The sequence below is a fragment of the Phaenicophaeus curvirostris genome, chromosome 17, assembly GCF_032191515.1.
Source record: "Phaenicophaeus curvirostris isolate KB17595 chromosome 17, BPBGC_Pcur_1.0, whole genome shotgun sequence".
Lineage (NCBI taxonomy): Eukaryota > Metazoa > Chordata > Aves > Cuculiformes > Cuculidae > Phaenicophaeus > Phaenicophaeus curvirostris.
Window position 1 is genome coordinate 12,651,971 of NC_091408.1, and position 14,469 is coordinate 12,666,439.

At 40.6% G+C, this 14,469-nt stretch overlaps 1 protein-coding gene across 14 annotated transcripts in view; it reads left to right on the top strand.

The window, feature by feature from the left end:
* The window catches only part of RIMBP2 (RIMS binding protein 2), a 113,352-nt gene extending 98,889 nt beyond the window's left edge, over positions 1-14,463 (top strand). For 6 of the 14 annotated variants that reach the window (XM_069870764.1, XM_069870756.1, XM_069870753.1 and 3 more), the window contains 7 exons: positions 2-186; positions 3,466-3,634; positions 5,686-5,751; positions 7,169-7,272; positions 9,016-9,087; positions 10,436-10,570; positions 12,902-14,463. In XM_069870764.1, the coding sequence (XP_069726865.1) occupies positions 2-186; positions 3,466-3,634; positions 5,686-5,751; positions 7,169-7,272; positions 9,016-9,087; positions 10,436-10,570; positions 12,902-13,090 (920 nt within the window). In that variant the 3' untranslated portion in view covers positions 13,091-14,463. Of the gene's footprint in view, position 1; positions 187-3,465; positions 3,635-5,685; positions 5,752-7,168; positions 7,273-9,015; positions 9,088-10,435; positions 10,571-11,083; positions 11,221-12,901 lie in introns of those variants that run through there. The other 8 variants (XM_069870752.1, XM_069870755.1, XM_069870757.1 and 5 more) reach the window with 3 other exon arrangements.
* The last annotated feature ends 6 nt before the right edge of the window (positions 14,464-14,469 follow it).

A 14,469-nucleotide genomic window follows, 5' to 3' on the forward strand; every position in this document is an offset into this window, starting at 1 on the left:
GATGGCTATGGTGGTCATGACCATCTCTCTCCAGATATTTATGAAGAATCAGAAACAGATCCTGGCACAGAGGACATTTCTACTCGAATATTTGTTGCACTCTTTGACTACGATCCACTGACAATGTCCCCAAATCCTGATGCTGCAGAAGAAGAGCTGCCATTTAAAGAAGGACAGATCATTAAGGTGGGATCTAAAAACAAAGGAAACAAAGGACCTATATTCACAACCAGGTTCTCCTTTGTTCCCTGTGGAAAAAGCCACTTGTGAGACTAGAATTCAAGGGTTTTTTTCCTCCAGAGGTTCAGGCTGTAAATCTCACTGGATCTGAAACCTACTGTCTAGCTCTAGTGGTTTATAAATTATTAGGTAATGGGCAAAAATCCTAACAGTGCTATATAAGTAGGGACAGACTAAATTAGAGATTTAGGTGCTGAGATCAAAATCGAGACTCTAAAGCCTCCTGTGTTCATTGTCATGAATCCTACATGAAAACCTCTTTCAGAGAGGATTTTTCCTGCAAAGGTACCACAGAAGCTCCGTGTTGTACCCTCTTACATAGCAAAGCTGCTGTAGGTTTTTTAAATGCTGAACACTCCTAGCCAGTATAAGCAACATTAATTAAGGTCCGAAAATTAGGTATTTCTCTTCCAGGTTCATCCTCCTCTGAAACTGGGAAAACCACTCCCTTTGCTGACTGGTATAAAATACACGAGCTGCCTTTAAACGGGCTGCAGAAGACAAATCAGCCCTGTTTCAGGTGACAGGGGCAGCGTTAAGCTCTGTCAGTGCTTGTAGTCAGAACTGTATCCCAGCTTGCCTCATCTTATGATTCTGCAGCTGCAAGGCAAGTTTGTTCATTTTGCTGGTCTGATTTGAAAAAGCTAGCAGATTTTTCTGTTGACTCAGCAAATTCGAGCAGCTCCTCCTGCAGCCGCATCGCTTATCGACCTGGTGCAAAATGGGCTGAAGGGCAAGAGGCAGAAGGAGCAGCTGCTGGTACTCCAAGGGTAATTGAGATTTAAGTGTGATCTGAAACAGAACCTGAAAATTACAGAGTCATTTGTTACACTACTCATTTCAAAGATAAAATTGTAGCTTAAGCTATTAAAATACTGACTGCCTTCCCCTGTGTTGGATTGGATCCTAATACAATTGTCCATATTCTAAATCACAATTCCTCTAACGGTAAATATTGTGTTAGATGTTTTGTTTTCCTCCTTACGTGATGTGGCAGGCTGAGAGACTTGGGGCTGTTCAGCCTGGAGAAGAGAAAGCTCTGAGGAGACCTTACAGTGAACTTCCAGTACCTGAGGGGGCTACAAGAAAGCTGGGGGGGGACTGTTCACAAAGGCTTGGAGTGATAGGATGAGGGACAATGGGTATAAACTGGAGAGGGGCAGATTTAGACTAGACATAAGGAGGAATTTCTTCATGATGAGGGTGGGGAGGCCCTGGAACAGGTTGCCCAGAGGAGCTGTGGCTGCCCCATCCCTGGAGGTGTTCTAGGCCAGGTTGAATGGGGCTTGGGCAGCCTGATCCAGTGGGAGGTGTCCCTGCCCATGGCAGGAGGGGTAGAACTGGTGAAAGGGCTGGAGAACAGGCCTTATGAGGAGCGGCTGAGAGAGCTGGGGTTGTTTAGCCTGGAGAAGAGGAGGCTGAGGGGTGACCTCATTGCTCTCTACAACTGCCTGAAAGGACGTTGTAGAGAGGAGGGTGCTGGCCTCTTCTCCCAAGTGACAGGGGACAGGACAAGAGGGAATGGCCTCAAGCTCCGACAGGGGAGGTTTAGGCTAGACGTTAGGAAAAAATTCTTTACAGAAAGGGTCATTGGGCACTGGAACAGGCTGCCCAGGGAGGTGGTTGAGTCACCTTCCCTGGAGGTGTTTAAGGCACGGGTGGACGAGGTGCTGAGGGATATGGTTTAGTGTTTGGTAGGAACGGTTGGACTCGGTGATCCGGTGGGTCTCTTCCAACCTGGTTATTCTGTGATTCTGTGATTCTGTGATTCTGTGATCTTTAAGGTCCCTTCCAACCCAAACTATTCTATCATTCTATGATTGTATATAAGTTCTATGCCATAAATATATATCTTATTTTTCTTTGCAAGAATGTTCATTTCGCTCAGGCATTTCATTTCTTCACAAACATATGCACGTTTGGCACTGAAATGTCTAGAGAGATCCCACATCAGATATTTACTCTCGGTTGTGTTTATTTTCTGTGTGGGACCACGTGATTACTGTGTGACCTGCTGCCTTGCATTTCTATCAAACTCTTGTAAAGATGGATTAGTTTGTAGTTTCAAGATACTGCTTATATGTTACCTGCACGGTGAGCGGGGTGGAGGGTCAGGACACCAGGAGCTGTATGAAATCTGTCTTGTAGCTGGGTTACAGCCACATGTGCCGGGCTGTGCCAGAGGGACCAGGTAAGCCAGGGATGAATAGTGATCAAAACTGAAAAACCTCCCTGCTCTAGAAAGCTGAGGCACTTTAGAGTCATTTTAAATCAACTTGGATTTGAACGAAGGAAAAAATTAGGAAAAAATTCTTCACAGAAAGGGTCAGTGGGCACTGGAACAGGCTGCCCAGGGAGGGGGTTGAGTCACCTTCCCTGGAGGGGTTTAAGGGACGGGTGGACGAGGTGCTGAGGGGAATGGTTTAGTGTTTGATAGGAATGGTTGGACTCGATGATCCGGTGGGTCTCTTCCAACCTGGTTATTCTATGATTCTATGAAGGGATTATGTTGGGGGGCTTTGTTTGTTCTTAAAGAAATTAAAGAAAACTATTGAGCTTAACAGGGAACATAAACTCAGTTATCAGTTTAGTCTTAAGAATATCGTTTTTGTTTAGCACAGTCCTTGACGTAGGCCTTTGCATGATTAATAGCTTTGTAAGTTCTTAGAATTTAACAGAATTTTGGATTTGTCTGTTCTCATTCATGAAAATCCATGTTATTTTTATACATTAATTCATGTTTTCTGGAAAGACAATAGCAGAGCTTGAGTAAGGACATATATCGAGTATTTAAGGTAGGCATCATATACAATTTGTTCTATTCAAAATTACAATTCGGCACAGTTCTGCAAAAGCTTTGTTTCGTATATAAGTCACACAGCACCAAAGAAGGTGCCATCTGAATAATTCCTCAAACACCAGCGTAAACATTAAGTATACTTTTGGCTCAGCACATGGACAAACTGATGACTTTCAATGGTGTCTATTAACTTTTTATGCATTTCACTGATACAAAAGAAGTCCAAATTCTGCTTATGTATCTGAAGTCGTAATTCAAGTGAATGTACCAATTCCAGGTTTGTAACATGTCACAGCAGTCAAAAAGTGATAATAATTCCCCATCCAGACTGTAGTCGTCTGTCCTTTCATAAGCATTTAGCCTGCATTAAAATTCCTAAATGCTAAAAACTTTCTGGACCAACATTATCATTCTTTGAACAACAGGTTTATGGGGACAAAGATGCTGATGGTTTCTATCGTGGGGAAACCTGTACAAGAATTGGCCTTATCCCGTGTAATATGGTCTCTGAGATCCAAGCAGATGATGAAGAGATGATGGATCAGCTTCTAAAACAAGGCTTTCTTCCTTTGAACACACCAGTTGAGAAAATTGGTAAGGGAAAATATGTGTGCTTCAGTTCTCTGATCTTTTGAGTGCTATTAACGTGGCTGGATCCGCTTCGCCTTTTGTTTTTACAATATGCTGATGCATATAAATTTTACAGCAACTTACTACACCCTGGGATACATTCTGTGTCAGTATCTGGCTGACTTTATTCAACTAATATTTAATCTTGGTCACATCTTTTGCCACAAATGAGGACTTGTATCTTCACCACTCTGCTCATTCCTTTCTTTCCTTGTTTAAAAAAACAAAATGGGTTTTGTCACCTGAAAGATTTCTAGACACAGAACATGATCCCTGTGCTTTGGAGTGTGCTGTGCTGAGGTGCTTTGTGATACGCTCACTGCTGCAAAGCATAAAAAGAATCACTTATTTGTTGTTATTTTTACTCTTTTACATTTTCCTACTTTACCAATAATTTAAAGGCATCGTGGCAAAGGGTTATGTGTAATCTCATTTGGGATAGCGCTACATATTATGAGATTTTATGGATATTGCATTAACAAACCCTTTAAAAAGTAGATTTTGGCCAAAAAATTCTCTATGACAAACCATTTGTGTTACATCATTGGTTCAGTGTTGAACACAGATACACAATGCAAGTATCTTAACTTAGATGCTGTTCTGAAAATAAATTTCACACAACCATCTCAATACGTTTTAAAATTTTCAGCATGATTCAGAGAGTAAAAAGGGCTGGAATTGCTTCAGTCCTGTTTAAAAGTGAACTGTAAAAGTGGTTGCTAAGGAAAAACAAAGAAATATTCCATAATTGTTTTCTTAGATTGAATAAAACCTTATCATTTCCAAAATTGTGTTAGTAAATATGAGACTTATTTTTTTAAGATACTGAGATATTTTAAAATTCTCCATTGTCCATGAAAGGGAAGGATGACTGAAGTTCTTAACTGCTTTATTGAGTTCTTAATTCAAATAGGCATATCTTTATTTATGCCACATTGACACAGGTCCCCCACTCACACGCAGGTGTGAACCCCCCTGCCCACCTGCTCCTCTAGGTGTGTCACATGCACCTACAGGTACACTGATAGGACAAAAACTTGGGACGGGCACACAGCGGGACCTACAGATGTGCCTGAAAGGGTTGGCTGCCTACTGTGATTTTCTGCACACGTAGTCATTTCAGCACGGGTCTGCGCCGTTTAAATTCTCGCATCATGAGATACCTGACCTGCCTTGGGTGCACCTGTAAACACAACTGGGGGCCTGATGGGATTAACAAGTGTCTGAACAGGTTTCTGCTTCTAGCAGCGTGGGTGCAGGGAACATCTACTGCCTGAAACTGTACCATTCAGTGCTCTCAGTTCTTATCAAAGCCAGGAAACTGTTGCTACAGAGCACTTGTGAGAGTGAAACCGTGAGTCCACGTAGCTGCCCATCCTTTGCATGTTTTGGCTGTCCAAGGGTCACATTTTGTGAATATAGTTGGATTTTTTTTGTTGTGCTCAAGCGGCAGGGTCTCCTGAAGTAGCTGAGAAATCAGAAAGTCTTTATCTTGGAAAGAGAGAGTGGCAATTTATGACAGAAATGTTGTGCTGCCTTACATTTTTAAGCGATTTTCTTTATTCTGGGATGTTTCTGAGCGAGCTGTTAGCAACCTACCCCCAGCAGTTCACCTTTAAATATTTTAGCACTTTAAAGCAACATTTTCTCCAATATAGATTTAAATTGTTAGCCATTGAAAAACCAACAAATGCTCTTACTAATGGATTTGGAAAGAATAGTTAGTTTGGCTTAATTTTAAACTAAGTGCAAATTCTGAATAGCCGTGATCCACGTGCTCAGACCCTCGCTGTCACAGAGGCTGCCCACATGGATATTTAGCAGAAGAAGGCTTCAATTGCCAGTCTGTCTTGTATTGTTACTCACATTTTTAATGTCCTATTGGACACTTTACATGCTGTGTTCATACAACTCTATTTTCCTTAATCCTTTGCCCACATTAAATCCGTAGAAACAGAACTTTGAACGGCTTCATATCTTTTCTTCTTTTATTTGTATGCATTCCTTTCCTGAAGTCAACTGTGACCGTTTCAAAGAGAGCACACGGTCTGTACACCGCAGATCCAGAAAGTCTAAAAGAGGTCTGTGCTAAGAACCAATCATTTGATTCAAGCTGTAAATTAGCTGAAATGATTTGAGCTGTCTACATATACTTCTTTATGCCTTTGAACTTTTGGAAACCAGAAGTTGGAAAAATATTGTCACATAGCTATTGCGTGGCGGGTCCCCTTTGGATTCCTTTCTTGGTGGTAGAACCACTTGGTTGTGGAGCCACTAAGCGGTGGCTGCTGTCTTGCCCCACAGAAGTGCTTTAAAACGGAAAGTGTGGCTCTTAAGACCATCATTTAGATATGGGTTGATCCAGGCCTTGGGGAGCCAGGGGGATCGGGTGCCGTGGCTGTTACAGCCTGTGCCTTCCTTTTGGATCTCTCTTTGTGTTCTGTGTAAATCCCTTGCACTGGTAGCTGGGAAAACAACCCCAAACCTCTCACTGCAGAAGTAAGTGATCTCCTCTAGTGGAACGCTTCGGTGTCAGCTCGTGGGTGCTGTGAGTGCGAGGAGTGCATGCTACACTTACTTAGTATTTGCTCCTACATTAGCCAAACCCTCGATGTTCACCCTCGTGCCAGAACAACCACAGGTGCCTCCCAGCCCCAGGTTTGTTGATCCGCTGCATATCGCTCATCAGCCCTGCCCTCAGTGCCTCTCTGTATGTAGCACTAACAAGCATGTTGGTCTTGCTCCAGCAACCATCCACAAGAATCATGCTGATATCATTCAGATTAAAATGAAGCCCATTTCGGACTTCTCTGTAAATGTTTAATATCAATAAATAAACATTTCATGTGGTTCCCAGAGACTACAAATTCAACTCCTTTCCTTCTTTTCCTCACAAAGGAAACTTGTAAAATTAAACAGTACTTGAGAGTGTGGGGTTGTAGTCAGAGTCCTGAAAATATTGCAGACGGCTTGCAGAATGGGTGGCTTCTTTTTGGGACAGCTGAGAGTGTCCATGCCTCCTTCCAGTCTCCCAGCAGAAAGCTGAAGAGTAATCTCAGGCATAAAATTCCTTGGGATTAGGACAGGGGAAGGTAATAGACAATAAACATGGAAGTTTGAATAAAGCGAAACAAACGAATTTTGAATGTTTGGCTTTGTATGACCTGGTAATCGTTGATTCTTACAACCAAGAATGGCTAAAAATTTCAGAAGATTAGTTTTGTGGATAAAGCCTGTTCAGAGGATTCGGTACCTTAGAGTAAAGAGGGCAAGCCAACTGTTAAAAAATTATTTATGAAACATACATGCTGTTTTGAAAACTTTGTCTGTGCTGATAGGTTTGGTGATCTGTGACCCTTGATTACTGGGGTAGAGCACTATCAACCTTGTTACCGCACTGTTGTGGAAATGACGTGAGGAAAAGTTGCACCTTGTTTTTTTCTTTTCAAAATGACTTTGATAGCTTTCCTTCCCTTCCTCTCCTTGTGATCGGAACAGAAAGAAACAGACGGACTGGCAGACAGCATTCGGTGTCTACGAGAAGGATGGTCGCGCTGTATGATTACGATCCAAGGGAAAGTTCTCCTAATGTTGATGTTGAGGTATTGCCATAACTTTTTACTTTTGCTGTTTGGGGACCTCTAACATAGTTGGTGCTTATAAGCAGTTTTTCACTAGCAGTGCATGTGCAAAAAATAGTCGTTCAGAATTATGGGCATTGGTCAAATGTTTTAAGGTTGATGTATATGACAAGCTTATCACTTCTGTGCAAGTGGATTTGTGGTCCTTGTTCAGACAAAATCAAGGAACACCCTTTGTCGAATTTATTTAATGTCGGTCAGTACATTGCAAAACATATGCGTATGTGTATGGCAGAAGTTTATAAGGAAAACCACATGGAGTTGTAAACAGTAGGGAAGGAATATTTTCTAATTATTGGTTTCAAATTCCCTCTGTATGTTTCCTCATAGGAACACGATTATTTTTTGAGAGGCATCCTAGCTCATGCCAACAGGCATGATGCAATAGTGATGCATCTTTTCAAATCTCTGTAACCTACAATTCCCCCACAAACCAACCCTCCTTTGCAACCCAAACCAGAACAATACAGCACAGCAGAACAGCACTCAATATATTTTATTTCTTTCTCTTAACTGATGCAGCTGAGCTTCCATGAATGTGTGTCTTGTCTGTAATATATATATATCTACCTCACAGAATCACTAGGTTGGAAAAGACCCACAAGATCATCGAGTCCAACCGTGTGTATATATAAATGTAAAGATATTTAAACAGCAACTGAGCATTGGATAGCTCTTTTTTAAGGGTTTGTCTTCCATTCACCTACTTGCAGTCTCCCGTCTCTCTATATTTGTTATCAGCAACAGCAGAATCACTTTCTGCATTGTCTTAGATGTTACATGGCAAGTCCTTAACCAAGACTCGATGCAGTTTACGTTTATGTAAGCTTTGTGGTAAGAATGTCAAGGTACACTCAAAACTCTAAGCAAATACTGCTTACCTAGGGGCTTCCTCAGTTATCAGCCTTTAAAACAGCTTCTTTAACTGATTAATCAAAGAGAAATGTAGAATTTGTTAAAGAAGAAAGTGAATTTTGAAATACGTGAGACGATGCTAGACAGCTCAGACAGAGTTGTCTTATGTTTCTCACTGAACCAATTCTGGTTCTAAATTATGGTGTGTCAAAGTAGTTTGAAACCAAATCAATTGTACTGATGTATTGCAAACATTTTATTTGTTCTCTCACAGGAAATTAAAAATAATTTTAAAAACCTAACTAAATTACACTGAAAGCACCAGCAATTCCAAAGAGCCCAGTACACCATTTGCTGATCAGAGACTGCATTGCCTGTTACAAATCCTTTATCAAACAGAATCCAGTGTAGCTCCTCAACTTTGCTTCAGGAACGTTGTGTTCCAGGAAAAGCAATCTTTGCTGTTCATGTACCCTCTGCTCATTGCAGCACCTGGACCTGACCCACGTCCCACCCCTGCACCTTGCTCCTTCCTCACCGAAGGACTCACTTTTGGGGATTTTTGATGCTCTGTAGTTCAAGGCTTCAGGGTCTGTTTTGCTCTGGTTTGTTGCAGGGATTCCTGCAGGTTCCTGGAACCAAGCGGGAGAGGTGCCAGGCTCAGCAAACTAAAAAAAATATAACTTAAAAAACAAAGAAAAGGTTTGCTCTCAAAGTTCAAATTGGTTTCACCAACTGCATCTTAACATAAAAGAGAGAGGAAACCAGTAATAGATTTACTGCTAATAAAGGAAAATGTTAACTGTTGCCTAACAAACCATGTACTGCCACGTGTTCCATTTCCCACAGGCTGAGCTGACGTTCTGCACGGGGGATATTATCACTGTCTTTGGGGAAATCGATGAAGATGGATTTTACTATGTGAGTTCTGTCAGGGCGCTGCAAACTGCTAGAATCATAGAATCATCAGGTTGGAAGAGACCCACCGGATCATCGAGTCCAACCATTCCTATCAAACACTAAACCATGTCCCTCAGCACCTTGTCCACCCGTCCCTTAAACCCCTCCAGGGAAGGTGACTCAACCCCCTCCCTGGGCAGCCTCTGCCAGTGCCCAATGACCCTTCCTGTGAAAAATTTTTTCCTAATGTTCAGCCTAAACCTCCCCTGGTGGAGCTTGAGGCCATTCCCTCTTGTCCTGTCCCCTGTCACCTGGGAGAAGAGCCCAGCTCTTTCCTCTCCACAACCTCCTTTCAGGTAGTTATAGAGAGCAATAAGGTCTCCTCTCAGCCTCCTCTTCTCCTCTTCTTCTTCACAAGCATGAGTATTAAATGACAGCCGGGAGGGATTTCAGGTCACATCTCCAGCTTATTGTTTTGTGGGAATAGCTGTGATCCTAGTTAAACACAAATGTGGCCCTAAATTTCACACCTGGAAGCGCTGCGGGAACGGGGTGAGCATCACCAGACCCATTCCATACCCAGAAGTCTGAGATCACACTCAGCCTGGACACAACCCCAGCCTCACCGTACAGAACAGAAGCTCCTGCAGCTGGAGGTGGTCACACAGCACTGAACTCGTGTGTTTAGGGATTACTGTTCCTGCAGCTCAGAGCTGCGATTTATATTTGCCTCATTTACTTTGCTGGAAAATGTGTGTTTTGATCACATGTATCTATATGAACACATGAATGATTTCTAATGGGTAAAGCATTTAAAGTGGGAGAAAAATCTAGACAGAACATGCCCCAGAGAAGGCTCTGAGAAGACCTTATAGTGACCTTCCAGTACATGAAGGGGCTACAAGAAAGCTGGGGAGGGACTGTTTACAAAGGCTTGGAGTGGTAGGATGAGGGGCAATGGGTATAAACTGGAGAGGGGCAGAGTTAGGCCAGGCATGAGGAAGAATTTCTTCACCATGAGAGTGGTGAGGCCCTGGCCCAGGTTGCCCAGGGAAGCTGTGGCTGCCCCATCCCTGGAGGAGTTCAAGGTCAGGTTGGATGGGCCTTGGGCAGCCTGATCCAGTGGGAGGTGTCCCTGCCCATGACAGGGGGTGGAACTGGATAATCTTTAAGGTCCTTTCCAACACAAACTATTCCATGAGTCTATTCTATGATCTTCAAAAGTGTGTAGGCTCTTAAGGCCCCAAGTGACCCTGGGTATTTCCTCTTCCTCACTGTATTTGAAATAGTTAAAGGTATTTCCTTACCTTCTTGGGAACCTATATTTGCTTTAACTGAAAAATTCACGGGAATTTTCCTTGTCTTGCAGGGTGAACTTAATGGACAAAAGGGGCTGGTTCCTTCCAACTTCCTTGAAGAAGTGCCTGATGATGTTGAAGTTTATCTATCTGATGCACCCTCGCGATATGTTCACGATACACCAACGCGTACAAAAGCAAAAAGGGTAAGCAACCGAATAAGAAAACCTTAAATTTTAATTTTCCATTCCATCCTGTCTCATGTGTAATTTAGACATTACTTTTAATATTTTAAATCCATTTGCCCATTTAAAATTAACTTTACAATATATAAGACATAAAGAAAAAATACTTTACTGAGCATTCCAGTAGCTCATTTCATCTGTAAATGAAGTAACTAAATTTACAATCTGGTTCCAGTTATTACAGTTCCTTCAATTATAATTTGAATTTAAAAAGCTTTTCCTTGGTGAAAGTGGTTACTTCCTAATGCTTCTAAACGACTCTTACTCCATGCAGTAGCTAGATGAAAGCAAAAGTTCTTGTGGACAAAAGACTGGTGCCAACTGGCAGTAGTTAATTTCCCAGACTTCTCTCTTATGGAAGACTAATCATGTTTAGAGTATCTCATTTTTGGTTTTGTTTCATCACTGCAATACTTTTATATATTATATATTTTATATATATTTTTATTTCTTTGCTCATCTGCTTGGAAACAGAAGAAGAGTGTTCATTTCACACCTTAATAAGGCAATGTAGCCTTCACGTAAGTGAGCAACTGAAGATACCAATAGCGATTTCAGTTAAAGCTACCTGGCTATCTAATGCAAGTCTTGAAACTTAAGTGTGGGGGAACAGAAAAAGAAATATGTCTCCAAAATCCTTGGCCACAGAAGAACAGGCTCTATGCTTTTACTGTATCTAGTCAAGTCGATTTAGTTTTTTAGGAGACAAATCCTTTAAAAGGAATCCTTATAAACAATCAATTAGACCTCACTTTATCAAGGTCAATGTTTGGAACATATTTCTTCAAGAGCTAAATGTTTATGTTTACATAGAGAGGAGAGTTTGATGTCTAACTACCCTACAAACAAAAGCTGCATATTGCATTGTTAGCCAACCTGGGATGTAAAAATTCCAAGTTCCTATATCAAGAGAAAAGCACAACACTCCCAACCCTTAAAGAACATGCGAATGGCACGTAAGCTGATATGTACTGCAGTTTACAAGGGTATAGTTGGTTTTGAAACTCACTACACTCAAATATAGCTACAAATTATCTGCCTTAAAATGTGTTTTCCACAATCAATTATACTCGGGCTTGCCTAAGACCAACTATTCAACTGTTCTGAAAAAAAAATCCAGTCATGTGGTATGATTCACTCAGATTTTCCTAGAAAGTGCACATTTGAAATATTAGCAAATGTTTGGTTTACCAATGCAATAAAAGTCTCGGTATGAAACATGCAGCTCACTGAATGAATGCATTAGACAACATACATGGTATCTTCAGGTGTACGTTGGGGTGCTTTACCAAGTTGGTTTCTTTTCATTAGAATTAGACCTTGATTTAAAATCAAAGTAGGCTTGAAGCCCCTTTGCTTAATTCACTGTTGCACAACAGGACAGTAAATTGCTAATGTTTTAACTTGAACTACCAGATAACGGGGCCCTACGGCACGGATTCTACTTTGAAAATATCATTTTAATTGATAGTGTCCCATTCTGTCAGCTGGGCGCTGTAGTTAGGATAGGCTGAGTATCAGTAGTTTTAGCATCTTCATTCAAGTGCTTTTGATGACTGCAAAAAACCCCAAAAATAGCTATTTAAAATATTTAGGAATGCTGCCATCTAAGTATCGTACAAGTATTCACCGTCATTCAGCAACCTCATAGCTGCAGCATACACATCAAGCAGCCAGGGTCTTTAAGCTTTCTTTGATTGCAATTAAGGTTCATTTTAGCTTTTTCTTTTTCCTTTTTTTATTTTTTTTTTTGTTTTAAGCCAGTGTGCCATCTTCTCAAATCTGTACATAATGTTTGCTAGCCAACTTTAAGGAAAAAAAAAAAAGGCATGTAAAAAAAAGACATTAAAAAATAGGTGATACTTTAGCAATTTAAGTAATTTCTTCTGAAAATAGTTTGGCTCCTGCCGATTGCTCATCTATAGTAATGAATGCAATTATTTTTCTTAAATCAATAGCTTAAAGTATCCCTCTTCATTTTTGTACTCTCAAGAGTGCTGAAATGCAAAACCAAAACCATTTTTGTGGCTTCTGTGGCCAGAACTATAGCAAAACAAGTGTACCCAACCCTTTTTTGAACAATTATACCTGAATCAGGTCTCTGGTGTCTCTACTTTCTCAAAATGGGTGTATTTTCTGTAAGCCCACGTAGTATTTTAAGCCACAAAGAAGATAGGAACCAGCCCTTTTGGTTTAAGTGGGTAATGAGACAAGTGATGTTACCAACTTTTTTGATGATAATAGCTTTTAAGCTGTCAAACATTCAATAAATTATAACAATGTACCTAATAGGTTCCTCCCGAGAATACAGGTACATCACGGCGAGCACCATCCCCCACAGTTCATCTCCATTCTGGGTCACCTACGTCACCTATGGGTTCTGGTAGTCCCGGGAGAGGCAGGGATATGTCCTCGAAAAAGAAAAAGGGGCTGCTTTCCAAAGGCAAGAAACTGCTGAAAAAGCTTGGTGCAGTGAAATGATTCATGTGCTCCTGGACAACTTGTAAAGCTTCCAGTCTGTGTATTTTTTTTTTTAAACGTCAAAACTAGGGCTTTCATGACTATGCCGTACAACTTACCAAACCTTTGCATTTTTAACCCTGACATCAATAGAATCACACGCATTGCTTAATCAAAACAACAAGGAAAAAGGAAGTGGATGTGTTGTTGCATATATTTTTTTTCTACAAAAAAACCACAGTTGTTGGATTAAGACCAGAAGAACATGGTTTTATTTAAAGTCAACTCAACACCTGCGACTCCATTGGATAAATCTCAGACATTAGTGTCCTTGAACCATAAGTGGGGGGAAGAAAACTCTATCCCTCGATTCCTCGTTCAGAGATCACCCCACTCTTGCTAATCTTTATCATAAACAAAAATGGTCTTGAAACTCCTAGTTTAACCAGCCTTGATGTTTTGCCTTATTAATGCACAATGATTCGTACTGTCTAATAAATATACAGCGTATACTTTGTATGTACTGTGTATTCAACTGTCTTCATCCTCTCTAAAACATGGTAATTTAAGATCAAGTACTATGTTACTGACTCCATCCACTGTCTGATGTAACTCCTGGGAGTTTGAAAGTGCTGTGCAAAATGCTTTCTTTTTCTTTTTGCTGCTTTTTTTTTTTTTTCTCTCCAAACAAAAACCCTTGTATTTTCTTTTGTCAACGTTTTCACTGAACTGAAATCAGATACAGTGCAAGTTAATCAGCAACTTCACCCCCTTTCACCCATACAACCCCCAGCTCTGGAGCTCCTAGTTCACTGTTCTAAATTACCAGGGGTGGGGGGAAATAAACCACACCTCCACAACAAATGACTTTTGCTCCCTAACTTTTTTCCTGTGAAGGAACAGCCCTCAGTTAAAAGGCATTTTCAGACTGCTGATGTCAGATTCAAGATAACATACATGTCTAAAATAAAGTAAAAAAAAAAAGTGTTACATACACATGCCATAGCCAGTAAAAAGGCTACAACAGGTGATAATCAAGTATTATTTGCAATATTGGCATCTCAAGACAAACAATCTTACACATTGATGGCAGTCATTGGCTGTTACTATTTTGTAATTCTTGTCCATTTGTAAATTGTTTTTACTGTTTATACATACTTTTCAGACTGCCTTTCTTTTTGTAATTTATGGAAGGTTTATAAATGAATGATCAAAGCTTCCCCATTGTGTCTTCAGATAATAATGTAAATTACTGTAAGATACTGTGTGCTAGATAACATTTAATTAAAGAAAATAACTGGCCTAAATTTGTGGTAAAGTACTGTGTGAGTGTGTGCATGTGTACAACTCTTGTGTATTATATTTTATATAAATAAATAATTTGATATTTTGTAGAGTGC